Genomic DNA, 25,424 nt, shown 5'->3' on the forward strand with positions numbered 1-25,424 from the left:
ATGCGTTTACCTTTAATCGCCTTCAAATATGCCCAAATAATTTTGTTTTTTTAGATAAAAAGGTGCGAAGAAGAGCCAACGGTTTATCGTTGATGTCACAACAATGCACCGAGCCACCGACTCGTCTGATGACGTCTCTAAGGGCAAATTCCTTCGTTGGTCATTGCGTTCACATAAACATTTTACAAGTCTCGAGATTCTGTTGGGGGGTGTAATTCTGATTGAATTGCGATTACGTCTTCACCATTAATTCGTTTTAGACAGACAAGTGAGTGCATAGTGTTCCATTATCTTCGAAATTGTTGTTTTGCTGAACAGTTTTCAGATTTCTCAGTTGGCAATTTCTGCATCTGAATGCCATTCCCTTTTCTGCCACCTCATTTTGATTTACCTGGAAATCATTCGCCTTTTATTCTTTCGTTTTACTTGCCTGTGGCATTTTTATTTTCTTTCCTTAGTCATAAGTTTCTTTTGTTTTGCATACCAGTAGCCGTAACATTGAGTTGAATCCAAGTTAACAGGTGCCATTGAATTGACTTTTTCACAATATATTTCCAGATCCACAATGTTTGTTTGGGATTGGTTTACTGGAGTCCTTGGGATGTTAGGTATCATCAGTCTCAGCTCAATTTATTCATAAAAATAATAATGTGATTTCTTATTTATTTTACAGGCCTTTGGAAGAAGTCTGGAAAATTGCTTTTCCTTGGACTAGATAATGCGGGGAAAACCACTCTTTTGCACATGCTCAAGGATGATAGAATGGCTCAACATGTGCCTACTCTTCACCCCAGTATGTTTTCACCGTTTAAATTCAGTATCTAGCAATCTGAAATGATATATTTTGTTCAACAGCGTCAGAAGAACTCTCAATCGGCAATATGAAGTTCACTACATTTGACTTGGGTGGCCATTCTCAAGGTAGGGAGCTAAAGTTTGTCATGTTTTAACATATATCTTAATGGTCTGATTAGTTTTTTAAATAGCTCGTCGAGTATGGAAAGATTATTTCCCAGCTGTGGATGCAATCGTGTTTCTTGTCGATGCCTTTGACACTCAACGTTTTGCAGAAAGTAAAAACGAGTTATTCTCACTCTTAGCTGATGAACAGCTAGGGCATTGCCCCATTCTTGTTCTCGGCAATAAAATCGATCGTCCTGGCGCAGCCTCTGAGGACCAGTTGCGAGCTTATTTCGAGTTACATAATACTACCGGAAAAGTACATTCGAAATATTTGTAACCTGAATTTAACCGCAAGTTTAATTATCATCTCGTAATTGTTGTTTTAGGGCAAAACTCCGCGCTCGCAGCTTTCATCTCGGCCCTTAGAATTGTTCATGTGCTCAGTCCTCAAGCGTCAGGGCTACGGTGAAGGTTTCCGCTGGCTAGCCCAGTATATTGACTGAGGTGTACGTCAACGTTCGAGTCGGGGAGGGTAATCAACACAACCTTCCTTATCCCTTTATCTTCCACGTTTTATATTAACCGAAAAAATATCCAAAACGATTCCTATTCGTTCCCCTTCTTTGCCCTCGCTCCTCCTTTTCTCGTATGTAAACATATTACGAGAAAATTCAGTAAAGTAATATATCGGCTCTCGGTTTCTGTCCCTTTACAATAATTCTTGTCAATAATTTCATTATATTGGAATGGTTTGCCATCATATGCAATTGATACTTCTTGTACGCCCCCATGGATTGTTTGCAACTAATTCTCAATCTTTGCATGATAATTTGCTCACTTGAGATGATTTGTTAGTTTATATTGACGCGTTGGCTGTCTTGTAGTTGGGTGATTGATTACAGAGGCGAGTGGTATCATTATGTGCCTTCGTTTTGAAAAATCTTAAAAAGAAATTTTTTTACTTGTTAACGTTGACTTTTTATTCAGGAGTAGACAAAGTTTTTTTCAATTTCTTATACATCAAAACAATATATTTGAATCCGTAGTCCCCTGAGGTTGCAAAGTTTCCGTGGGAAATAGGAAAAAATAAAATGATATACATCATACACACAGGAAACAAACCGAGAAATTATACGTATTCTAGATTCGAACATCTCTGCTCGCTCTTCTGCAGTGTTAAGTACATTTACTTGACTCGATTTCAAGAAAGCTGCGGCTTAGAAATTAGTCCGCGCTAAACTGATTGACGAACATGGGAAAACAAGGTACAGAATGACGGTCATGGTTTGTTTCCGAAGAAGATGGTCTAGGTGTTGAAATCCACCGCGATGCCGGAATTATGGCCGGAGATATCTTCTCAAGCTTAACGTAACATAACAAGTAGAAGTTAATTCCCATTCAAAAATAGTCATTCGCTTTTTTGTTTTATCTAGAATGTTTTCATTAGAATATTATTGACTACTTGACTATAGTTTGCCATCCAGTCACTTAGCTGAAAAAGAATTTTTCAAGTTATCATCTTAACCATCGAATCCCGATATCCCCTTGTGAGAATCACTATTGAAAAAATGTTAACTGGGTATGTCAACAGGTAAGAGACACCTGTAATGAATATGTATATGCATAGTCTCAACTCTCAAGAACATATAGGATATATACATTTATATAGCTGCAATTCCTCTATTTATTTCAAATACGCTTGTGGGTTTAGTCGAGAAGGTATAGGTTAAGATAAAACAAACACCAAAAAAACCCAGGATTCCAAAAAAACATAAACGACATGGAAAGTTTTAGAGTCAAAACCTGTCGGAACAATTAGCTTAGTGCCGGTGATTGAGAAACGGTGCTAGTAATAATTTCAGTGCACAGCAGTAAAATGTTTAACTGCCGCGATGGTGTCAATGTTATCAAGACTACATGACGAGCGAGCACGTGGATATTTCGGAAGTCTCATATCAACGAATTTGGTTCGATAAGAAAGATACGCACTCCTCATGAAAAAATCAAAAATACCATCTGTATTAATGCAGAGACATTCGTTGTTGGTCGGGACTTTTGGTATTTTAAAGCTTTTTTCCCCCCTCCGAGCTCTGACATAAAATATGTCAATCAAAATGTTCAGTTGTCAGGATAACATGACAACAGCAGAACGAATTTTAAAGTTCTTCAAGAAGATAAAAATCGAACGTGCGATTGGTGCGATGACCGCGATGAACTTCGCATGACCGCATCACAAATGTATACCCAGTATTAGACTACCAGTCTAACAAGTAGCAGCATGCATGTCAGACTAGATGAGATCTTCTCTGTTTGAATTGAATAGCAGAATTGTTTCGTATGTGTAGCTACACTACCGGTCTTAAATTTAATCGCAGATGCTGAGATGCATCAATACTGAGAATCCTCCCTGACTGAATTATCCAAAAAAACCCATATATAATTTTTCCCATATTATACAAATTTTTTTGTTTATCAGACATAATTCAGACTTAAAAATTATGAAGTTTTTGATAAAAAAGCAAGAAGAATTTGTTTTTCTAAAGTAAACGGTAAAAGTTTTGTTTTCGTGGGTTCAGTCAGCTGACGACAAATAGCCTACTAAAAAGTTAGAAACAAAAGAGTGTCATCATGGCGGTGATGAACGAGAGAAAGTGACGTCTGACTTGTAGCTTGTGGTCCGTAGGCATCTGGTAGGCATCCACTGTTTCATTTCATTTGTTGGATAAAAAAAAAGTAAACAGTTCAGTGTAATGTTACAAAGTTTATTTTCATGTAGCCCTAAGCATAAAGTATGATTAAAGGCTCGAAAAGTTTCGACTGCTGAATCGAAGGAAGCATGGTGAAAGTGTAGAGTATTAAAGGCTGGTTGCATAAGAAATGGACGAAGGATTTCATTTCAAATACTGTGAATAGTGTAGGTGTATGAAAATATTTGTTGGAATTAAGCTGTGTCCATGTTATCTCAAGTGGGGTATAATTCATTGTGGTTGGAGTACTGCCTCTCAATGTTGATGGAAGATCAGAAGTTTTGTTGGTGAGTGTAGCCCGGTGTAGCCTGTATATAGGGTCTGTGTCTGCCCATTTAACTTTATTTTATCATATCTCAGAATAAGCTTTTAATCAGAATAACCTCAGATTAACTCAGTCATTTGTATTCTATCATATCTTTTATTGATTACCTTCCTTGTGAAATGGGTTCTACCAAATTTTTGTGTAAAAACGTTTGTTGGAAAATCTTATGGAATAGTTACCAGTTAGGCCTACCTACCTGGTAAATCTATGATGGGCTGCTTCCTTTGTTATTTTGCTACATACTAGAAAAATAAAAATAAAAAAATTGTATTTGAAAAAAAAAAAAAAAAACCTGATAGTTAGGCATCACAGCTATCATGCTTTAGATAATTTTTTCACTGGGCAAGTGAGAGATTTTAGCTTTTTTACACAGCTATTTTCATTGTTTTCTTAATTGACTACAGTTTTTTTAATGTGTGGAATTTCTACAAAAAATCCCAAACAATATAAACTAATCAAAATGTTATTTGCAGGATAGATGTGCTGTGTGGACTTCACTAATCACTATGGTGAAATGTATTAGCTAAGGTATGTAAATTTACATTTATCTAAGATCTATTCTAAGATTCTCTCCGTGCAAGAATTATCAGCGCACTTGAATTGTGATGCAAATCGAAATAAAAACTCACCAGCACTTTTCCAATTACGAACAGCCTTCTCTGTTAGCGTTTATTAGCCCTCCAATGAGAATTTTTGAGGTTTAGAGCAATCCGTTCGTGCCACATTTTAGAAAATGGATTATGTTCTATTAGACAAGCGATTAGTATATACTACCCTAAAAAAGTTATCCCATTCCATATTTTATATTTGAATAATTTTTTCGGAAATTTTACCCTTTCAGTTTGGATAGAGAATTAGAGATTCAATCTGGAACATTAATTTAAACTTTTTTAAATAAGATTTTCAAACCTTGATTGTTAATTAAAACTGCTTTATTTTCAGTAATCTAAAATAATTTAATTGATTTTGTCAAAATATCTGGTTATTTTTCCATGCAGTTGTTACTCTTGATCAGTAGAACTATCGATAGGACGGAGGAATTTTGCGTTTATGCGTTTTTTTTTTAAAGGTGGAAAGCTCCGACAACGCAACCGCACGATCCGGGCAACTTGAATTTTTCAATGGCGAAAGGGAAAGCGTAGTCGTACGGGTTGTAGACCAAAAAGCGATGGAAAATATTTTTCTGGACGCATTTTGACTCGTAGCAGGACGGTACCAAGGGGCAGGTGGCACCCACGACCACGTCGCATTCTTCAATTCGAGCAGTTTGCGTGTACTTGATGCCGTAAGACTCGACGCCGTTGACGATGGTGCGCCACTTGCCGTCGACGTTGATGGCCCGGAAAGGACGGATGTAATCGGTTGAACTTGGGCAGAGGTAAGATTCGTCGTTCAACTTGTCCAGTCCGTCGACAGAGTTCTCAGTGTTGGCCAGTTTGTCCTTGTAGAAAGCCAAGACGGCCTGGTAATGTTGGTCCAGGGCTTGTTGCACTTCATGTTGGGGATATTCAGAGTCTTCCAGGCACCAGGACTTGGTCGTGTTTTTGGCGCAGTGCGGAATCTCGACGTACTCGTACTTTGGCTGAGCACCGTAAACAGGTGGTCTGTAGTTCGGGTCTGGCGAGCAGAGAACTCCGACCGTCAAAGTAGCAAAAATCTAAAAGAAGAATTAACGCATTTAGTAGAGAATTGTTTTTAATGTATTTGAATGCTGATGTGAATATCTTTACCATGAATTTAACAGACATTGTGATGCTGAGTCTCGTAAGATGTTCTATTTGCTTTGCTTTTCTGGTAACAACTAATTCAAACAAGATGAGACCGCGCCTTTATATACCAAACATGTTTCACATTGCCAATAGAGTAAGAGCTATTTTTTTTTTTAGTTTCCGATTGACTAGGCAATTTCGTCAATAGAGATTGAAGTGGAAATTGGGTAGACCACAGCTCAACTATGCGAAATTCAAAGTCACTCAAACTGAAACAATCAGTCCGACATTAGACGTTTTGGTTTACACCCCGGTGGTTTCCGCTATAAGACTTGTACTCCAATGGGGTAATATTTTGACCAAACTTATTTTGTTGTTACAAAAAGAGAAGTTAATATGGATCAAGGACACCACATCACCAGTGAAATGGAAATTGGTTTAGTGCAAGGAAAGAACTGTTGACTGCAAAGCATGGCGCGCTATAAAAACCTTTGGGCATTTTTGAATCAGCATCAGTCGAAAGCTGACAATCACCCAAACAACTTTGAAAATTGCGGATCCGAAAAATTTTGAGATGTTGAACATAAAAACTGTGGTAAGTTCAACTCCAATTAGCGCTCAATGATCAATTAAGTGTTAATATAATTAATAACAGCAGAAATTCTCGTTAAAAAATCTAGTTGTGTTTGGCAGCCGTGTTGGTTGCAGTAATGGCCGAGCCTGAACCTCAACATTACCCCAATACTTTCTTTCCTCCACCATCGTCTTACCCCAAACCAGAATACCCAGAACGAGCTCCAGCGTACCCCAAACCTTCCTATCCTACTCCAGCACCAGCCTACCCAAAACCAACTTACTCTACTACACCTGCCTACCCCAAACCAACTTACCCTACTACACCAACCTACCCAAAACCAACTTACCCTACTACACCAGCCTATCCAAAACCAGCTTACCCTACTACACCAGCCTATCCAAAACCAACTTATCCTACTCCAGCCTACCCAAAACCAGCATATCCTTCACCAGTGCCAACTTATTACCCCAAGCCATCCTATCCCCAACCTGCATACCCTGCACCTTATAACCAAAAGTACGAGAGCGAATACTGTGACTCTCGCAAGGCACCCAAATGCTCGAAAAACGGCACTCTGACCTTTTGCCTTGAGGATTCTGAATACCCCGAGAAAGAAGTCAAGGTAATCTGAAGGAAATTTTAATACTTTAAGTTCACTATTCTTAATGGAATATTTGATTATATACCCATAGCACGCCATCGATTACGATCCTATTATTTTGAAGAAATATGCTGATGTTGCAGAACAGTCGGCTGACAACTTGGTCGATGGTCTGACATCTTTAGCCGAGAAAAATTTCGACTATTCTGATTACCACGGCAACACATTCGAGAAGGGCAACTGGGTTGGTGGTGAAGGATACATCTGCCCCAGTGATGTCCTTTACGCCCGCCCTGTCCGCGCAATCAATGCCGAAGGTGAGTGGCGCGTCATCGTCCAAGAAATGGCCTGGCCCGGATACACCCAAACCCAGCGGACCGAGACTTGCTTGTTCCCCGGCTCATCTTGCCGCACTTTGGCACCTTGCTATCAGAGCAAATGCTTGCAAAAATATGTCTACCAGCGGATGCTTTCCTTTGATCCATGCTATCCCCATAAGGGAATATTCATTGACATCTACAAGTTGCCATCGGCCTGTTCTTGTCACATTTCAGCTTAAGTTCTTACTCGACCCTTCAACATCCCCCTACCAAATTTTTACAATGGATACTTCATGAACGAATATTATTTAAATAATTTGCTGTCGGATCAATAAAATGAGTTACACTAATATTATTTCTTTATTCTTAATTGATTGGTGTTTCATAAGGAAAATGTGTTAAAGATTAAAAATCAAAAGGCGAGTATTGAAAACGGTTTTACAGAATAGAACATCAACATTGATTGGTATAAAAAATTCTAAAATCCAACACTTCTGTGGTTGTGGCCTCAAATTTTTGTTAATTAATACTATTATTCCAATTGATTTACCGAAAATTAATTTTTTAAATAATTTTGTAAAACTAAAATCTACCTAGTTCATATTCATGCAACCCTGCCCACTCCCCCTCAGTTTAGTGCAAAAATGGTGGCCGTCTGGTACGGTGATGGTTGTGATTTTGATGACAATTCTCTTTCTCATCTTTTCGGTAATTTATTTTAATTGTCATGGTTATTATCACTATTAGAATTAGAGTAGCTGTCTATCGGGTTATTGCATTTTGCTATAAAACTCTTCGACCAACTTGAAAATGAAGAAAGAATCTTCAGAATGGATGTAAAGCCAGTTATCTCTAAAGTAAAGTAGAGGTTTTCATTAGAGATGGTATTGGTCTTGATTTTTATTGTTGGCTAAGATGAACTTTAAATGGTTTTACGGTTTTAATTAACAGATAACAAAACATTTAGCTAATGATTCTTCTTGCATTCTTGACTAAACTTTTTCAGACAACTGCAGCTGAAGTTTTCGTGCTCCCTGAGTGTTCTTGGCATTAGAGATGGAATGGTCCCATCCAATAGTGTAACCTGTGTCTTTCATTCTCAGAGGAACTTCTATTTTCAAGGTAGTTATTTTTGACCAATGTTTATTTTTATTACTTTGAAGTTTAAGATGAGATTTGGTATAATTAGTTAAGTAACTTTTCTGAAAGGTATATGGTTTAGCAATCATCGTTGAGTGGATGGTTTCGTGGTGGTTCCCATGTCAGATAAAGATATAAAGATAAATTCTAGCTCACACCCCTCTAAGAAGAATAGACTAGTTGCTATTTCCCTGTCTGTAATATGAAAGTGGACAATGAAATGCTCTCAGTAGAGGAATTAAAACTCGTGTTACATTTGTATAGTAAACTGATAAATGGTTAGGATGTAATCCGCACCTGCATTGAACGCTTTGGAAAGCCTATTCCTTTTTTTTATTCAAATATCAGTCTAAAATCTCGTTTTATTTATCTGTGGTCAGTCATCGTTACATTTTAACGATGACTGTAATTTTCGCTTTGTCTTCTTTTGTTTTGTTCGTTTAAATATCACATCAGGGGCTCAACAAAACTTATTTTATTTTACTCTCCAGCTGTGTAGTATTTTAGGGCTTATAATAGTATGACAAGTTAATAAAAGAAAATTTGTTTGTATTCGTAGATAAAAATCTAGAATCATATCCTAAGTCTCCAGTTCAACAGCAGCTGCCAATAATGGTCCTGGGAACTTCCTCGCCCGTTTAGTGCGTCGATTCGCCAATTATTTGTTTGGCCGATTGCATCGCTTTGGACTCCAACATCACTGCAATGAACCGAAACTAGGACGCTCTTTCGTGGCCGGGAGTGATAAACGATATCCTGCTGGGTAAAATTCCATTAGAACTTTTCTTTTTTTTTTTTAAACTCAAAGATTTGAATTCTCATTTAATTTTATTGCTGCCCAGTTGAGGATCGTGAATCGAATCATACGATCTGCTGAAGAATATCTCGGTTCTTTCGAATGACCCGGCGCAACAACTCACAGATTTCGTCCAGGATCAACTCGCTTATCCAATCCCGCCATTTTGGGATCCAGCGAAGAAAAATTTGACTCCCCAGCTGAATTAATTTCGTACCAAATGAGATCGTTGTCGACCATTCGACATCAGGTGCCACTGCTCCAATCGATCTGCCGGACAGTATTCCGGCTTAAAAGATTCATTTCCCTTTGTTATTGTTTGAAATTGCCGTGAACTTATTTGTTATTTTTTTTTTGTCTGCTCTTCGTCTTGTTGTGAAGCGCCTAGAGTAGCATATCTGAGAAAGCGTCAGACAGTTGGCGTATTGGCCCAGCCGAAGCCGCTGGAGAAAGTGAGATTGGCGGCGATCGTGCGTCCAAGGCCAGTTTTAGTGATGGTAAGTCGCTGCCGTTATTGTTGTCATAAAAGGGGAGATTTGTGACTCCTGCCCCCCCCCCCCCTGTTAATTTCGTCATCAGAAACACAAATGATTTCCATTCAGGGTTCGCCATCTCTCATACCGGTCAGTTACAGCAGTAGTCAATGGCTTACAACGAATTGTTTATATCAAGGTTTCTCTTTTCTTTTAAATGCGACAATGCATTAATGTTAGTAGTTGTGTGATTAAGAGTTAATTGGAGAAGTAATGGGTTAGTACATGCATGTTTTTAAATGATAAGAACAGACATGGGGAACAGTGAGAGACAATATGGAGGAGTAGATAACGGCCCCGGGGATTTTCTTTAGTTTTTATAAACAATTGGGGCCACAGCCATTAAACAAAGGTCACACATTGGATTGTTATCATGAAATCCGTATGGGTTGGTTGCGAATGTTATGGAATGTTTCAATTTTGTAAACATGGCAGTAGCTAATTGGTTACAGCTTAAAATTGTTACGATCGAGTTTTATGTTCGATTTTAGTTGAAGAAAGTCTAGGGTAAGTTCAAGGCCTGTTTAAAGAGAGTAGGGGCAGATATCATCCATAAAAATAATTTTAGTTGAATCGATTTATGACGTGTTATTCACACCCATGAGCGTGATTGCATTTGTTGTTTAAATGTTGTTACAGTACCATAACAACAAATGCGTAGCAGAGAAGAAGTTATTGTGAGAGTGTTTAGTGATTGAACCCTGGTAGTTGTGGGTGGCTAGTTTTTAGTGTTTCATTCTACGCGAGTCACGTAACTATTTCAGTCCTCTTCATTCTCTAGTGTGGTGTTGGCAATAGAATACGTGTGTCCGATTTAAGTCTGGGTGTTCTTGTGGGTAGTGGGATTCGTAGGATTGCATCTTTTGCTTGTTAAGTTCGTTTTAGTCCCTGATGCGATTAACTTTTTTGTTTTCCGCCGAGTGACGTCATTACATATAAGGCAACAGAAATAATAAATGTGTAATTAATAATAATTAGTGCCTTGTTTGTGTTTGTTTTTACTTTTCGGTTGAGTGCGTGAGTGTTGCAGGATGCAGACATTGTAGATTGAACACCGTTTTGAGTTTAGAGTTTGCAGTGTTTGGCTGTTGGTGATGTCGGTTTCTTGATCATGATTATTAAGTGAAGAGAATATTACGTAAGTATCGATATTTCTTATGCTTATCCTATTCCTTTGTAATTTCAATGAGCGTCGATGACTTAAAGGCGGAAATTATTTTCAAACTATTTAAAAACGTTTCTTCCTCCTAGCGCTAGATGTCTTACTTTTGCTGTATTTATTTTGAATAACTTTTCACATCTCTAAAACATTTATCCCTGAGGGTAGTACTTGTACTACCAGAAGGCATTAAAGTAAATGCGGGTGTCTGGGTGTGTAGGAGGGGGAGGGATGTGGGGGGAGTGTACGGTGTTCTGGGCCAGGCTTCCAGAACCTTTAATTCAGAATCAGAATAAATTTATAGAAATCTAAACTACTGCATCGATTTTCTTCAAACTTTTTGTGTAAACTTACAGTAATTTATCTCAGCGGATAGGTAAGTTTCGATTCATTTGGTAATACTAAATTTTATTTCATTTTATGCGGATTTAGTCATTAGCTTTTTGTGACTTAGGACAACCACAACATCAATTCGATTGTCTGTTTGTTTTGTTTTTGTTGCTGATTTACCAGTTACCGAACGTTGTCATCATGTTGACATGGTTAGATTGCAATTTGTAATGATTAAAGTAACGTATAATTTCAACATTCCTGTTTCAATTCTTAGGCAAAAGACTATACTATGGATTACCTTATTCATCATTGTCATTGTAATTGTTTCGCATAGCTAAATGCTTCATGAAGGGTAAATCAACGAAATATCATTTATTATTTTGAGTTTTCTTACGTATTTTGTTTGCCTAACTAATTTTGTTGTGACGCCCAGGAAAATGACCATGATTTTCATGGTAGTGTATTAAACCATTTCTCTGAGTCACTCACTGATTTTGTTGTGACGCCCAGTAAAATGACCATTAAATGGGTTTGCTTGATTTTCATGGTAGTGCACTAAACCATTTCTGTGAGTCACTCACTGATATCAACACCATATGATGAGTAGTCATCATGTATGGTAAGCACTGAAATAATTTACCATATTTGTAATGCCCTAACGATAAATTTTATTTTGACTGTTAGGCTAATGATTAGAAGTTAGACATGAATATGTATCGTCCTCACCTAAATTTGGATGTGCACATGTCTGTTTCAGAAAGAAAGTTAAGGATAGGAGAAGATGAGCACATTAGCTTAGGCATACCAGTAATTTTAAATCTACGTTGATTGCATCTGTTGGAAAAATGGAAATTTATTTAACATTTGATTTTAACTGAATAGTCGTATGTGTAATATATTTTCAAATGCAATCATTGATGTCTTAAAATCTTCGAGAGCTGTGCCGTATCACGACAGAAATGTTTACCTAAATCACATTTTGACTTGGCATTGTTGTAATCATTGTAATTTTTCATTTTCTAATATACCACCGTTTTAACTATTCGTATAGACGCATACTCGCTTTTCCGATTGCATAATACTTAGCACAAAAACAATTCTGTTGCGGTAAGATACTAAGATCCTCTTTTTTCGCGCCTTTTTTTTGGGGGGGGGGGAAGGGGGTATAGGGGGTAGATATTTATGGACTTGAGTGTAGTTATAGCTTGACTCGCCCCGGAAGTATTCGTTCCGTGCTGTCTGTCAAACAGGTTGATTTACTTGAAATTTTGCTAAAAGATGCCACCAAAATCAAAAGAGTGTTTTTCAAGTCCAAAGGATAAAAAGCGGAGTAAAAAAACGTCAGCAGCTTAAAGCTACAAATTATGAACAGAATAACATTATGGATAATAATAATATTAGAATTGCTCAACAAAATTCTTCCGCACTACTGATTCAGGTGATTAGTTTAATAGAAAATTACAATAAAACAAAATCTTACGAAATTCCTACATTTTAATTGTTCTGAAAATAAGCAATTTAAGCTTTTAACTGATAGCTTGCCCGTTAATACCCGAGGGCGAACCTGGAAGGGTCTTGTCGGCAGTTGCTGTTAGGTAAATTTTAGTGAAAACTGACAGTGACTGAAACAGCAACAAAGCTCACTTGTTAGATTTTTGAAAAATTACTTTTTTTTTCTACTTCCGGTTTTCTTATTTCAGTCAGTAGTTCAGTAAATATTCTTCTTATGCACAAAAGAACCACATATTCATGATCCTCGTCAAATTTGTGGTAAAGTTCATGTTTTGTTTTGTACGTACGAGTACTTCCGGTTTTGAGAATTATCCTGAACTATAGTTCAGGAAAATTCTCGATTTTGGCCAAATTTTGGATTTCGTTTAAATTACACTAAATCGACCCTAAATTTCACGGAGATCACGAATATTTGGTTTATTTCTACGGCAGCTTAATGGTTAAGGCGCTATCGCTTCCTTCCGGTATACTTCCGGAAAATTTACATTAAATTAGCAAGTGAGCTTTGTTCTCTGTACTGCTCTCAAGATCGAATGCTAGGTTTTAGCGAACAAAAATGTGCTTTTCAAGTTTTGTGAGCATCTTAAGATCAGTTCTTCAAAAGTTAAAATACTGAGTTTTGAGACGTGTCAAATAGATGGCGTCATGGCGTGTTGATTATTGTGTTGCCAGTTATTTGGGCTTATGGCGTTTTGCTGTCAAAAGTTACGCTATCTTTTCTTCGAAAATTACCAGTGAATTCATATGTAAATTCGAGTGATTTCGTCTGTAACTTGTCGGTGATGTGTTCTATTCCGGATATATGTTGGATATCCTTAATTTTTTCATCAACTTACAGTCTGAGCCCTGAGGAAACGTGAAAGTCGTGCAGCCTACCCTCAACTATTTTGTTCGAACTCATTGTATTCTACTGAATGTGCAATCGAAATGATACAGGTAACAACCAACACTAGCTTTATTACATTATTGCTGAAGCAAATATTGCTCATACTGCTCTACAAATACAATTCTTCTCGTGTTTTATTAGGATTCATCTTAATTATCGGCTGTTTCTATTGGACTTGCTAGATCACCAACCACAGCATGGACCAATCTCTCATTAGATCTTCTAGAGAACCTCTGATTTAACTGATTGGTGGTTTCATGTGTAAGTTCACTTGTCATTTCACTGAACTTTCTTTTTTGCAGTCTAATATGTATTTAAAGTGATGATCTGCACTTATGTCTATCTAATGTTTAAGAGACGATTTCCAGGGTATACTGATAACTGTTTATTTATTCTTTTAGATCATAGACGTGAAGTACATTGATGACAAAAATTATAAACAAGGTGACTTATTATTATTTATATTTACAGTTTCTAAATTTCAGGTTTCTAAATTGGCATAACAGACAGACTTTAATGAGAAATCATGTCCTTTCAAGAAAAAGACAAGGACTATACAGTCAACAAGGTTTCTTGTTTGCTAACCGGTGGCTGCTATCCTTGAAGATTGAATCTCCCTTTTTACTTCCTTGCATAGGCCCACTTGATTTGAGGTATTGCCATATGTCGCTGCAATCCTGTTTGAATATTATTGTCATCCAAATAAATGTTCATTAGACTGCTTACAGGGTAATCCTTCGCTACTTGTCATGGACTTCATCCAGTGGTGCCTGCCTGCCTACCTGGTGAAAATCAATGAGAGGATGCTGTGATTCAAAATTCAAGAGATTGCTGATAAATTGTGTAGTTGTTAGCTAAATTACAAGTGCATATCTGGGCTCCCTTCTTTTCTGTGGCCCCGTTTCCCTAACTAACCACTAACCAACGCCCGCCGGTGGTCACTCACCCGCTGTGAAACCAGGAGGAGGGGAGGGCTCTGGTCGAACGGGGACTTGGAAGGCGCATGATCCGATGAAAACTTTTGGAGGGTCATGAGTCTAACCCGGAAGCCTAGTATGACTACATCTCCCCGGAAAAACTTGCCTCGTACTTCTCTCTTCTTCTCGGTCCAGATACTATCTCTGGGGGCCGTAGACAAAACCTACAACAGCATGCGCGAGTTAAAACAATGCATCCACTACCCAATGAAACAAAAAGCCATGGTTAATTTTTTGTGGAAATCTCCGTCAGTCAAGTTACAAATTTTTCTAATTCAACAACTCGCGTAGAATTTTGCATCTAGTCTATTAGTGCAAATCGCGATCCCGTGTGTTTGGTAGTTAAGAAAATGGTTGTTTAAAAAACAAACAATGGGGTGTTATTAGTAGCCAAAGCCATTGTTTGTTTTTTAAACAACCATTTTCTTGACTACTTAACACATAGGATCGCTATTTGCACCAGTAGACTAGATGCAAAATTCGACAGAAGTTGTTGAGTTTGAAAAATTTGTAACTTAACTGAAGCAGATTTCCGCAAAACTAAACCATCGCTTTTTGTCTCATTGCCGCAGCGGTGGTGGCGGGTTGCGTTTAAACTCGTGCAGTAGTAAACCGTCTTGAACCGGACGCTCTGTTTATTGAATTTTTTTTTTCATTTGTGTTCCTTATTAAGTATGGTGTATTAAAATTGAATAAAAGGGTTTTGTTAACGTTTGTATATGTTTTATTATTTGACGAAATTATGGAGTACATTGGGTTGGGATCATAAGAGGTATGGTTTGGATTTTAGGTGGTATGGTTATGGGAAAGGAGTTCAGAATATATGTGGTACTGGGTTTTGATTATCGGTGGGGTGGGTATGGCTGTGGAGCTTATAACATCCCTATATTCTATGTCGGTATAATAAATGAATGAAAACCCCCAAATTCTTCTAAGATGTGAAAATCAAGTCTCCCCCCTCCCAACCACCTTCTCGTCGTTTTTACAACGCGAGCATCTGTATTATTTGCTTGGCATAAAAACTCCCCATATTTTTGTTTCTTCTTAACATGTAAATGGTAAACAGCATGAACATAATGAAAATCGAACAAAATACTGGCTGCAACTTCCAGAACATGACACCAGCAGTCCAGCACAAAGGAACAGCCACAGGTAAAATTGATGCACAAAAATCTTTACCAACAAAGGCTGCAACCTGCAAGAAATGAACCTGTTAGAAGATTTAAAGACAAACTTTACCCCAATGTTATCAAAACAAACAAGATTCTCTATTCTATTTAGAAAAACAAATAATTTTAAGAAGAAAACAATAAAAAATTACCATTTTCCAATCTCAAATTCTCTTCACTCTTATTCTCTTAACCACCTCCATGTCCTTCAAAACTCAAGTAAGTGTAGATGATCTTCCATACAATTTGCTAAGTTGACAAACAAAAGAGTAAAATCAGGAAAAAGCTCACGTGCAAACAGACTGCCCACACGGATGACCAGTACATGAATACCCGACAAACGTACTCCTCTACTGCCAACACTACAACGAAAAAAATAAAGGGAGAACTGAAATGGTAAAGTCAAATGGAAGTATGGAAAAGAACACTAACTTCTCCAATCTCCTTACACTCCACATCCCCCTAGAACTACCAACTCTACTAGGGCTCAAAAGCTCAATCCCACACACTCAAAACAAATTGCAAACTGAACTTATTGAAAGAATTCTTCTATCCCTCTCCCTAATCAGAAATCACCCATCCCCTGCTGACTAACAGAGCTAATTAGCCTGTAAGAAACAAAATTTCAAGAAAAGTGGCATTTGCACCCACCAATTTCCATGGAATAGCCAAAAGAAGTTCCCGGCTGCGACGCAATCTGTTCAACTGGACTGACTGGCGGCGAGGGCGAACTAGGACCACACTGACACAGACTTAATCTCCTGTAAAATCCAAAACAAAGTACATTGAAGCCACAAATAGTTATAATGGAATTTTACCCCGTAGGATATCCTTTATCACTCCTGGCAACGAAAGAGCGTCCTAGTTTCGGTTCATTGCAGTGATGTTGGAGTCCAAAGCGATGCAATCGGCCAAACAAATAATTGGCGAATCGACGCACTAAACGGGCGAGGAAGTTCCCAGGACCATTATCGGCAGCTGCTGTTGAACTGGAGACTAAACCTCTTTAGGATATGATTCTAGATTTTTATCTACGAATACAAACAAATTTTCTTTTATTAACTTGTCATACTATTATAAGCCCTAAAATACTACACAGCTGGAGAGTAAAATAAAATAAGTTTTGTTGAGCCCCTGATGTGATATTTAAACGAACAAAACAAAAGAAGACAAAGCGAAAATTACAGTTAGTTCATCGTTACATTTCCACAGATAAATAATACGAGATTTTAGACTGATAATTGAATAAAAAAAAGGAATCGGCTTTCCAAAGCGTTCAATGCAGGTTCGGATTACATCCTAACCATTTATCAGTTTACTATACAAATGTAACACGAGTTTTAATTCCTCTACTGAGAGCATTTCATTGTCCACTTTCATATTACAGACAGGGAAATAGCAACTAGTCTATTCTTCTTAGAGGGGTGTGAGCTAGGATTTATCTTTATATCTTTATCTGACATGGTAACCACCACAAAACAATCCACTCAACGATGATTGCTAAACCATATACCTTTCAGAAAAGTTTCTTAACTAATTATACCAAATCTCATCTTTAACTTCAACGTAATTAAAGAAACATTGGTCAAAATAACTACCTTGAAAATTGAAGTTCCTTTGAGAATGAAAGACACAGGTTGCACTATTGGATGGGACCATTCCATCTCTAATGCCGAGAACACTCAGGGAGCACGAAAACTTCAGCTGCAGTTGTCTGAAAACGTTTAGTCAAGAATGCAAGAAGAATCATTAGCTAAATGTTTTGTTATCTGTTAATTAAAACAGTAAAACCATTTAAAGTTCATCTTAGCCAACAATAAAAATCAAGACCAATACCATCTCTCATGAAAACCTCTACTTTACTTTAGAGATAACTGGCTTTACATCCATTCTGAAGATTCTTTCTTCATTTTCAAGTTGGTCGAAGAATTTTATAGCAAAATGCAATAACCCGATAGACAGCTACTCTAATTCTAATAGTGATAATAACCATGACAATAAAAACAAATTACCAATAAGCTGAGAAAGGGAATTGTCATCTCACCATCACAACAATCAACGCACCAGACGGCCACCATTTTTGCACTGAATTGAGGGGGAGTGGGCAGGGTTGCATGAATATGAACAAGGTAGGTTTTAAAAAATTATTTAAAAAACAATTAATTTTCGGTAAATCAATTGGAATAATAGTGTTAATTAACAAGAATTTGAGGCCACAACCACAGAAGTGTTGGATTTGAGAATTTTTTATACCAATCAATATTGATGTTCTATTCTGTAAAACCCGTTTTTAATACTCGCCTTTTGATTTTTAATCTTTAACACATTTTCCTTATGAAACACCAATCAATTAAGAATAAAGAACTAATATTAGTGTAACTCATTTTATTGATCCGACAGCAAATTATTTAAATAATATTCGTTCATAAGTATCCATTGTAAAAATTTGGTAGGGGGATGTTGAAGGGTCGAGTAAGAATTTAAGCTGAAATGTGACAAGAACAGGCCGATGGCAACTTGTAGATGTCAATGAATATTCCCTTATGGGGATAGCATGGATCAAAGGAAAGCATCCGCTGGTAGACATATTTTTGCAAGCATTTGCTCTGATAGCAAGGTGCCAAAGTGCGGCAAGATGAGCCGGGGAACAAGCAAGTCTCGGTCCGCTGGGTTTGGGTGTATCCGGGCCAGGCCATTTCTTGGACGATGACGCGCCACTCACCTTCGGCATTGATTGCGCGGACAGGGCGGGCGTAAAGGACATCACTGGGGCAGATGTATCCTTCACCACCAACCCAGTTGCCCTTTTCGAAGGTGTTGCCGTGGTAATCAGAATAGTCGAAATGTTTCTCGGCTAAAGATGTCAGACCATCGACCAAGTTGTCAGCCGACTGTTCTGCAACATCAGCATATTTCTTCAAAATAATAGGATCGTAATCGATGGCGTGCTATGGGTATATAATCAAATATTCCATTAAGAATAGTGAACTTAAAGTATTAAAATTTCCTTCAGATTACCTTGACTTCTTTCTCGGGGTATTCAGAATCCTGGAGGCAAAAGGTCAGAGTGCCGTTTTTCGAGCATTTGGGTGCCTTGCGAGAGTCACAGTATTCGCTCTCGTACTTTTGGTTATAAGGTGCAGGGTATGCAGGTTGGGGATAGGATGGCTTGGGGTAATAAGTTGGCACTGGTGAAGGATATGCTAGTTTTGGGTAGGCTGGAGGAGGGTAAGTTGGATTTGGATAGGCTGGTGTAGTAGGGTAAGTTGGTTTGGGGTAGGTTGGTGTAGTAGGATAAGCTGGTGTAGTAGGGTAAGTTGGTTTTGGGTAGGTTGGTGTAGTAGGGTTAGTTGGTTTGGGGTAGGCAGGTGTAGTAGAGTAAGTTGGTTTTGGATAGGCTGGTGCTGGAGTAGGATAGGAAGGTTTGGGGTACGCTGGAGCTCGTTCGGGGTATTCTGGTTTAGGGTAAGAAGTTGGTGGAGGAAAGAAAGTATTAGGATAATGTTGGGGTTCAGGCTCGGCCATTACTGCAACCAACACGGCTGCCACACACAACTAGATTTTTTAACGAGAATTTCTGCTGTTATTTATTATATTAACACTTAATTGATCATTGAGCGCTAATTGGAGTTGAACTTACCACAGTTTTTATGTTCAACATCTCAAAATTTTTCTGATCCGCAATTTTCAAAGTTGTTTGGGTGATTGTCAGCTTTCGACTGATGCTGATTCAAAAATGCCCAAAGGTTTTTATAGCGCGCCATGCTTTGCAGTCAACAGTTCTTTCCTTGCACTAAACCAATTTCCATTTCACTGGTGATGTGGTGTCCTTGATCCATATTAACTTCTCTTTTTGTAACAACAAAATAAGTTTGGTCAAAATATTACCCCATTGGAGTACAAGTCTTATAGCGGAAACCACCGGGGTGTAAACCAAAACGTCTAATGTCGGACTGATTGTTTCAGTTTGAGTGACTTTGAATTTCGCATAGTTGAGCTGTGGTCTACCCAATTTCCACTTCAATCTCTATTGACGAAATTGCCTAGTCAATCGGAAACTAAAAAAAAAAAGAGCTCTTACTCTATTGGCAATGTGAAACATGTTTGGTATATAAAGGCGCGGTCTCATCTTGTTTGAATTAGTTGTTACCAGAAAAGCAAAGCAAATAGAACATCTTACGAGACTCAGCATCACGATGTCTGTTAAATTCATGGTAAAGATATTCACATCAACATTCAAATACATTAAAAACAATTCTCTACTAAATGCGCTAATTCTTCTTTTAGATTTTTGCTTCTTTGACGGTCGGAGTTCTCTGCTCGCCAGACCCGAACTACAGACCACCTGTTTACGGTGCTCAGCCAAAGTACGAGTACGTCGAGATTCCGCACTGCGCCAAAAACACGACCAAGTCCTGGTGCCTGGAAGACTCTGAATATCCCCAACATGAAGTGCAACAAGCCCTGGACCAACATTACCAGGCCGTCTTGGCTTTCTACAAGGACAAACTGGCCAACACTGAGAACTCTGTCGACGGACTGGACAAGTTGAACGACGAATCTTACCTCTGCCCAAGTTCAACCGATTACATCCGTCCTTTCCGGGCCATCAACGTCGACGGCAAGTGGCGCACCATCGTCAACGGCGTCGAGTCTTACGGCATCAAGTACACGCAAACTGCTCGAATTGAAGAATGCGACGTGGTCGTGGGTGCCACCTGCCCCTTGGTACCGTCCTGCTACGAGTCAAAATGCGTCCAGAAAAATATTTTCCATCGCTTTTTGGTCTACAACCCGTACGACTACGCTTTCCCTTTCGCCATTGAAAAATTCAAGTTGCCCGGATCGTGCGGTTGCGTTGTCGGAGCTTTCCATCTTTAAAAAAACGCATCAACTAAAACTGTGTCCATCGTATTGAGTAGTGGCACATGATCAAGAGCAATCAAGAGCAAAGGAAAACTAACCAAATACTTACACATAATGAATTAAATTATTTTACATAACCGAAAAATAAACAGTTTTAATTAACAGTAAACGTTTGAAAATCTTACTTTTAACTATTAAACTAATATTCTAAATCATGAAAGCTTAGATTAAATTTACCAAGAAACTATTCAAAAATTAAATTATACGGTGTGGAATAATTTTGTAGTACTAGTTGCTAGACGATTATATGATTTTTAAAACGTGACACGAACGGATTGCTCAAAACCCTCCAAATTCTCACTGACTCGTCCGTTTGTAATTGGAAGAAGTTCTAGTGGCTTTTATTTTGATTTGCACCGCAATGAAAGTGCGCTGTTATTTTTACTAGTAATACCAGACTAACCAGAGCCATTGGTAATACTTGCACGAAGTTAGGTCTTATAGACAATTGTAAAATTGCATACCTTAATACATTTTCCCATGTGTAGTTCATTTGTGTAGTTCATACGACTGCACTTCTATCCTGCAAATAACATTTTGATTAGTTTACTTTATTTGGGATTTACAGTGGAAATCCACACTTTTTTTTAAATGTTTCTAGTTTCTAGAAAATTTATAAAGAAAGCATATGATATATCATAGCCAGAAGAAAGAATAGTAGGCGAAACTAGGTTACCATGCTATATCAGGAAGCTTTTCAAAGCAAGCGTTTTTAATGCAGACATTTGGTAAGACCTGTTTCACAAAGTAGGAAATCAATAGAAGATGTACTAGAAGACACATGAGTGGGTTTAAGATAGCCTATTTCTATATTCTAAGATATGCTAAAATGAAGATAAATGAGCAGACCAGGCTACACTCACCAACACAATTTCCGATCTTCCAATGAACATTGAGGCAGCACTCCCAGCCCAATTATATCTCACTTGAGATAACATGGGCACATTTTAATTTCAGAAAATATTTTCATACATCTACACTATTCACAGTATTTAAAATTAAATCCTTCGCCGATATCTTATGCAATCTGGCTTTAATCTCTACTCTTTCACCATGCTGCTCTCGATTCAATAGGAGGCCCTACTCTTTAAACATTTTTGCCGTTTTCATACTCACTTAAAAAGCTTGGAAATAGCTATAACGCTCTAACATTACACTGAACTAGTTACAGCTATTTTATAATCAAACAAATTAATTACACCTGACACACCATCTCGCGCCTTTCTTTCATCACCGCCATGATGACACTCTTACTCTTTTGTTTCCTACTTTCAGCTGCTGATCAGCTGACTGAAATTGAAAACACATTTTAAAAAAATTTTGAATTTGAAAAAAAAATAATAATAATAATAAATTAATAATTAAAAAACATACCAATTCTCCAAAACTTTGCAATTGAAAAAGTCTGAAAATTTTAATTTTGAAATTTTGAATCAAGTAAGAACAGGTGACAGATCAGGTTGAAGTTTAACAGGTCGTAAACATGGAAAGAATTAAAATCGAATAACAGGATAATTTGGTTGGAGTTGGATACACTTCAACCATTTGCTTGGGCTCAGGTAAAACTACTACCTATTATTGACAGACAGAACGCTACCTTATTTTCTTCTTTAGTAGCACACCGGTACCGCACGCACAAAGGTGGGAATAATAGAATATCTAGAATTCTAACTGTTTGCTCGCTTCACCAATACTGTTCGTCTATAGGTGACGGGAATAGCAATACACAGTCTAGCCTATATTTCGCTGTGCTAAAATAACAACAAATACTAAAAGACCTAAAAGACGATATGGCAGTGCTTTAACTTGATGCAATAACGCATTAACTGCACACGCCATATATTTTTTGTTTCCAAGGAAATCCCCAGACTCTCGTTTTGCTGAAAGTATTGAACATTATAGCCAGAAAAAACCCAATGTAAATTATTAATAGTTTCTGCTTTTCTTTTTTATTTGTCGGATGTCATTTATAAGGGAAAGGAATTTTGTATCTGACAGAGTAATAGACTGTTAGGCTCATCTTTTCTCTCTCAAAAGCTATAGTTAATTCGTAAGTTATATTCTGGAAAGCAATGGGCATAATAAATTATATCCTCGCGGCTTTTGAGCGAGGTGATATAATAAAAATGAACGCCCAAGGCAGTGGGCTATACAGGACAGGTGGATGAACCAGACTAACACACACAGGAGAAAAGAATCGTTTCACCGCTGATGGGTAAATTTGAATGGGCCAGGAAAATCCCCTGTTGGCTTTCGTCGAAAAAAGAAGAGTTTTGAATAATGTACATTAGCAGGGACTTGATTAAAAATGAATACAAGCCGAAGATATAAGAAAGGAGGAAGTGCGTGCGGGATCTCGATGTGAAGTTGATGACGCTGTGCGTGGATGACCGAGAGTGTATAGCATCTTGTGGCCACCTGCGTTCACTATAATGAGTGATATAGTTGGCTCTAATTTCTCATTTTCTTCCTCTAACATCCGATGTGATGGCAGACCTATTTTACTTTATAGTATATGGTAGTGCTGCGGTAAAGATGTTTGGTTTTCTCTTTCTTTCTATTGGAACTTCACCACCAACGCCGTCACCGCCATCACCGCAAAACCATTCGGGAGCAGCAATATGGGTATATAAGAGACGAGTCGCTCTTCCAAAAGTCACATTCCACTGCCAGCAACAACTCAGTAAAGCAACAATGAAACTCAATACTCAATCAGTAAGTACAGGATTTCATTTTACCATATAGTTCAGTTATTTAATAGAAATTTTGAATTAACCTTAATTTTTTACCGATTTTATTACATCAAGGTTCTAGTGCTCTTCTGCCTTTTGCTGGCCAATGCTCTAGCTGAACCCAATCGCGAAAAACGATCACGTTAGTCAATTTTAATCTAATTCTTAATTTTAATGGTTTAACAGAAATTTTAAATTTTCAAAACTGTAGATACTGCTATAGAAATGAGCTGTCTTTATAACTGTTATTAGTGCTCAGTAGGCTAGTATACTTGTATTTTGACACACATATCTCAATTGCAGCCGATGGACACGGACACGGACATCATCATGACCACAGTCACGATCATGAACACGAGCACGGACACGGTGGCGTCCCGATTCACACTCCCGATGTGAGCCCACAGTATTACGCCCAACAGTATGCTTCGCCTCCTTCTTACGATGCTCAACCTTCCGAGTACCAGGAGCAGCAACCGTATGAAGAGCATCAAGCAGCTTCTTCTTTCGATGCCCCAAAAGGACCCCAAGAATACGATACTCCTTACTACAGCAGTCCTTCTGCTCCTGAATACAGTCCACCAGCTCCTGAATACTCTCCTCCAGCACCGGAATACAGCCCCCCTGCTCCTGAATACTCACCTCCGGCACCGGAATACAACTCTCCAGCCCCAGCATACAGTCCACCGGCTCCTGCTTATTCTCCACCAGCTCCTGCTTACTCTCCACCAGCTCCTTACTCCCCACCAGCTCCTTCTTACTCACCATCTGCTCCTCAATCCTACCAAACTCCAGCAGCTCCTTCTTACAATCCCCCAGCTGCTTCTTACAGCGCTCCTACTGCTCAGTACAGCCCGTCTTACGAAGCCCCACAAGAAACTTACGAAGTCCCTCAGTATTCTTACGGTGCTCCCAAAGGCAAGAAGCCCAAGGGAAGTTATGGTGCCCCCAAAGCTACTAAAGCTCCTAAAGCCAAGAAACCAAAGGGCAGTTATGGCGCTCCTAAGGCCACCAAGAAGCCCAAGTCCAGCTACGGACCTCCCAAACACTCGTACAGTGCTCCATTGCAGTCGTATTCAGCTCCTGCTCCCTCTTACCAGGCCCCAACTCCTTCCTACCAAGCCCCATCTTACCAGGCCCCAGCTCCATCTTATCAAGCACCGGCTTATTCAGCTCCAGCCTATTCAGCTCCAGCTTACTCAGCTCCAGCTTACTCAGCTCCAGCCCCAGCGTACTCTGCTCCGGCTCCAGCTTACTCTGCTCGTCAACAGTCCTACCAACCCCAACAACAAGGCTATGGTAAGTAAACGTTAAACGTGAGTTCACTGGCTGATCCACACGAATTGTCGTTGAAAATTGAAATGTCTAAGATCCTGTTAAATTTTCCTTATTGCTTTATGATAGTCAATCTTTATTTTTTCAAGCCGGTTACTTGAATGTTAACATTTACAATGCAGATGCCACAGTTTGAATTGTGTCCTATACTCATTGTATAATAGTTGCAATCAGAAATATAAACAAAACTGGTTTTGTTGCTGAAATTAATTGTCAAGTGTTGTTTATTAACATGAGCATGAAAGAGAATGAAAATTGCGCATAAAGGTGCGAGAGTAGGTATATATGCGTATAGTATATAATGCGTCTGGACACCCTTTAAATAAAAACCGCGGTTCTTTATAAATTACCAACTAGAAATAGATACTGAACAATTAATTGGTCTTCCATTGAGCTGCTCAGAACAGAAAGAACCTAACAGTAAGAATAAAACATGTTTATAGCATTTGTTTGCTGGAAGTTTGAAAACCGACACGGTCTCATGGCTTAGATGGCAAAGCGCCTGCCTAGTAAGCAGGAGATCACGAGTTCGAGTCTCGTTGGGACCTAATCTGTTTTTTTCACCAATATTTTATCTCTTACGTGATAACAGTTTTTTAAATGTCACGAAAGAATTCAAAACATCTTAATTATTTTCTTTCAAATTAAAACATAGAAAATTATCATTGCGCCCCTCTGCGCGGTTCAACTAGGGCATCAAAATATTTGGAAGTCTGAGATAACCTAACGCACCCTAACGATATG

General features: G+C 38.3%; 6 protein-coding genes, 5 long non-coding RNA genes and 1 other non-coding gene across 19 annotated transcripts; 8 read left to right on the forward strand and 4 right to left on the reverse strand.

Annotated features, from left to right (window-relative positions):
• The first annotated feature begins 59 nt into the window (after positions 1-59).
• LOC124201821 (GTP-binding protein SAR1-like) lies at positions 60-1,872 on the forward strand. Its single transcript, XM_046598058.1, has 6 exons — positions 60-268; positions 559-608; positions 674-793; positions 856-921; positions 987-1,219; positions 1,290-1,872. Exons 2-6 carry the CDS (start codon positions 566-568, stop codon positions 1,404-1,406), a joined length of 579 nt encoding a protein of 192 aa, XP_046454014.1. The 5' UTR covers positions 60-268; positions 559-565; the 3' UTR covers positions 1,407-1,872.
• A 1,686-nt stretch (positions 1,873-3,558) lies between these two features.
• On the forward strand, positions 3,559-7,532 carry LOC124201818 (proline-rich protein 3-like). 4 transcript variants are annotated; one of them, XM_046598055.1, is made up of 6 exons: positions 3,559-3,937; positions 4,449-4,503; positions 5,862-6,031; positions 6,091-6,279; positions 6,365-6,883; positions 6,954-7,532. In XM_046598055.1, exons 4-6 carry the CDS (start codon positions 6,259-6,261, stop codon positions 7,419-7,421), a joined length of 1,008 nt encoding a protein of 335 aa, XP_046454011.1. In that variant the 5' UTR covers positions 3,559-3,937; positions 4,449-4,503; positions 5,862-6,031; positions 6,091-6,258; the 3' UTR covers positions 7,422-7,532. The 4 variants fall into 4 exon arrangements, with proteins under 4 accessions (XP_046454011.1, XP_046454012.1, XP_046454009.1 ...); XM_046598056.1 differs by having other exon boundaries at positions 6,107-6,279; XM_046598053.1 differs by having other exon boundaries at positions 5,862-6,279.
• Positions 4,890-5,775, reverse strand: LOC124201820 (protein spaetzle-like). Its single transcript, XM_046598057.1, has 2 exons — positions 5,706-5,775; positions 4,890-5,632 (listed from the first exon to the last, which is right to left on the reverse strand). Exons 1-2 carry the CDS (start codon positions 5,721-5,723, stop codon positions 5,039-5,041), a joined length of 612 nt encoding a protein of 203 aa, XP_046454013.1. The 5' UTR covers positions 5,724-5,775; the 3' UTR covers positions 4,890-5,038.
• A 274-nt stretch (positions 7,533-7,806) lies between the features above and the next one.
• Positions 7,807-13,547, forward strand: LOC124201733. Its single transcript, XR_006877643.1, has 5 exons — positions 7,807-7,890; positions 8,189-8,304; positions 8,882-9,085; positions 9,165-10,789; positions 13,494-13,547. It is a non-coding gene; the product is annotated as an uncharacterized LOC124201733 (long non-coding RNA).
• On the forward strand, positions 11,031-12,187 carry LOC124201732. 2 transcript variants are annotated; one of them, XR_006877642.1, is made up of 5 exons: positions 11,031-11,186; positions 11,265-11,352; positions 11,418-11,495; positions 11,577-11,762; positions 11,828-12,187. It is a non-coding gene; the product is annotated as an uncharacterized LOC124201732 (long non-coding RNA). The 2 variants fall into 2 exon arrangements; XR_006877641.1 differs by having other exon boundaries at positions 11,031-11,352.
• Positions 13,548-13,762: 215 nt separating the features above from the next.
• On the forward strand, positions 13,763-14,490 carry LOC124201734. The gene is made up of 3 exons (XR_006877644.1): positions 13,763-13,802; positions 14,013-14,194; positions 14,259-14,490. It is a non-coding gene; the product is annotated as an uncharacterized LOC124201734 (long non-coding RNA).
• Positions 14,491-15,224: 734 nt separating this feature from the next.
• Positions 15,225-17,770, reverse strand: LOC124201738. 3 transcript variants are annotated; one of them, XR_006877645.1, is made up of 6 exons: positions 17,700-17,770; positions 17,286-17,401; positions 16,506-16,718; positions 16,339-16,448; positions 15,840-15,936; positions 15,225-15,713 (listed from the first exon to the last, which is right to left on the reverse strand). It is a non-coding gene; the product is annotated as an uncharacterized LOC124201738 (long non-coding RNA). The 3 variants fall into 3 exon arrangements; XR_006877646.1 differs by lacking the exon at positions 17,700-17,770 and adding an exon at positions 17,524-17,674 and having other exon boundaries at positions 15,225-15,728; positions 16,339-16,718; XR_006877647.1 differs by lacking the exons at positions 15,840-15,936; positions 17,700-17,770 and adding an exon at positions 17,524-17,672 and having other exon boundaries at positions 15,225-15,728; positions 16,339-16,718.
• Positions 17,771-18,057: 287 nt separating this feature from the next.
• Positions 18,058-19,980, reverse strand: LOC124201736 (proline-rich protein 3-like). 2 transcript variants are annotated; one of them, XM_046597928.1, is made up of 4 exons: positions 19,576-19,980; positions 19,328-19,500; positions 18,706-19,242; positions 18,058-18,635 (listed from the first exon to the last, which is right to left on the reverse strand). In XM_046597928.1, the coding sequence occupies exons 2-4, from the start codon at positions 19,346-19,348 to the stop codon at positions 18,168-18,170; spliced, it is 1,026 nt and encodes a 341-aa protein (XP_046453884.1). In that variant the 5' UTR covers positions 19,349-19,500; positions 19,576-19,980; the 3' UTR covers positions 18,058-18,167. The 2 variants fall into 2 exon arrangements, with proteins under 2 accessions (XP_046453884.1, XP_046453883.1); XM_046597927.1 differs by having other exon boundaries at positions 19,328-19,516.
• On the forward strand, positions 19,818-20,722 carry LOC124201737 (protein spaetzle-like). Its single transcript, XM_046597929.1, has 2 exons — positions 19,818-19,901; positions 19,975-20,722. Exons 1-2 carry the CDS (start codon positions 19,884-19,886, stop codon positions 20,566-20,568), a joined length of 612 nt encoding a protein of 203 aa, XP_046453885.1. The 5' UTR covers positions 19,818-19,883; the 3' UTR covers positions 20,569-20,722.
• Positions 20,723-21,024: 302 nt separating this feature from the next.
• LOC124201739 lies at positions 21,025-22,252 on the reverse strand. The gene is made up of 4 exons (XR_006877648.1): positions 21,988-22,252; positions 21,477-21,903; positions 21,290-21,348; positions 21,025-21,136 (listed from the first exon to the last, which is right to left on the reverse strand). It is a non-coding gene; the product is annotated as an uncharacterized LOC124201739 (long non-coding RNA).
• Positions 22,253-23,276: 1,024 nt separating this feature from the next.
• Positions 23,277-24,886, forward strand: LOC124201735 (extensin-like). The gene is made up of 3 exons (XM_046597926.1): positions 23,277-23,328; positions 23,421-23,487; positions 23,649-24,886. The coding sequence occupies exons 1-3, from the start codon at positions 23,308-23,310 to the stop codon at positions 24,650-24,652; spliced, it is 1,092 nt and encodes a 363-aa protein (XP_046453882.1). The 5' UTR covers positions 23,277-23,307; the 3' UTR covers positions 24,653-24,886.
• A 269-nt stretch (positions 24,887-25,155) lies between these two features.
• Positions 25,156-25,228, forward strand: Trnat-agu. Its single transcript has one exon. It is a non-coding gene; the product is annotated as a tRNA-Thr (tRNA).
• The last annotated feature ends 196 nt before the right edge of the window (positions 25,229-25,424 follow it).

Source organism: Daphnia pulex, chromosome 9, assembly GCF_021134715.1.
Source record: "Daphnia pulex isolate KAP4 chromosome 9, ASM2113471v1".
NCBI classification, from domain to species: domain Eukaryota; kingdom Metazoa; phylum Arthropoda; class Branchiopoda; order Diplostraca; family Daphniidae; genus Daphnia; species Daphnia pulex.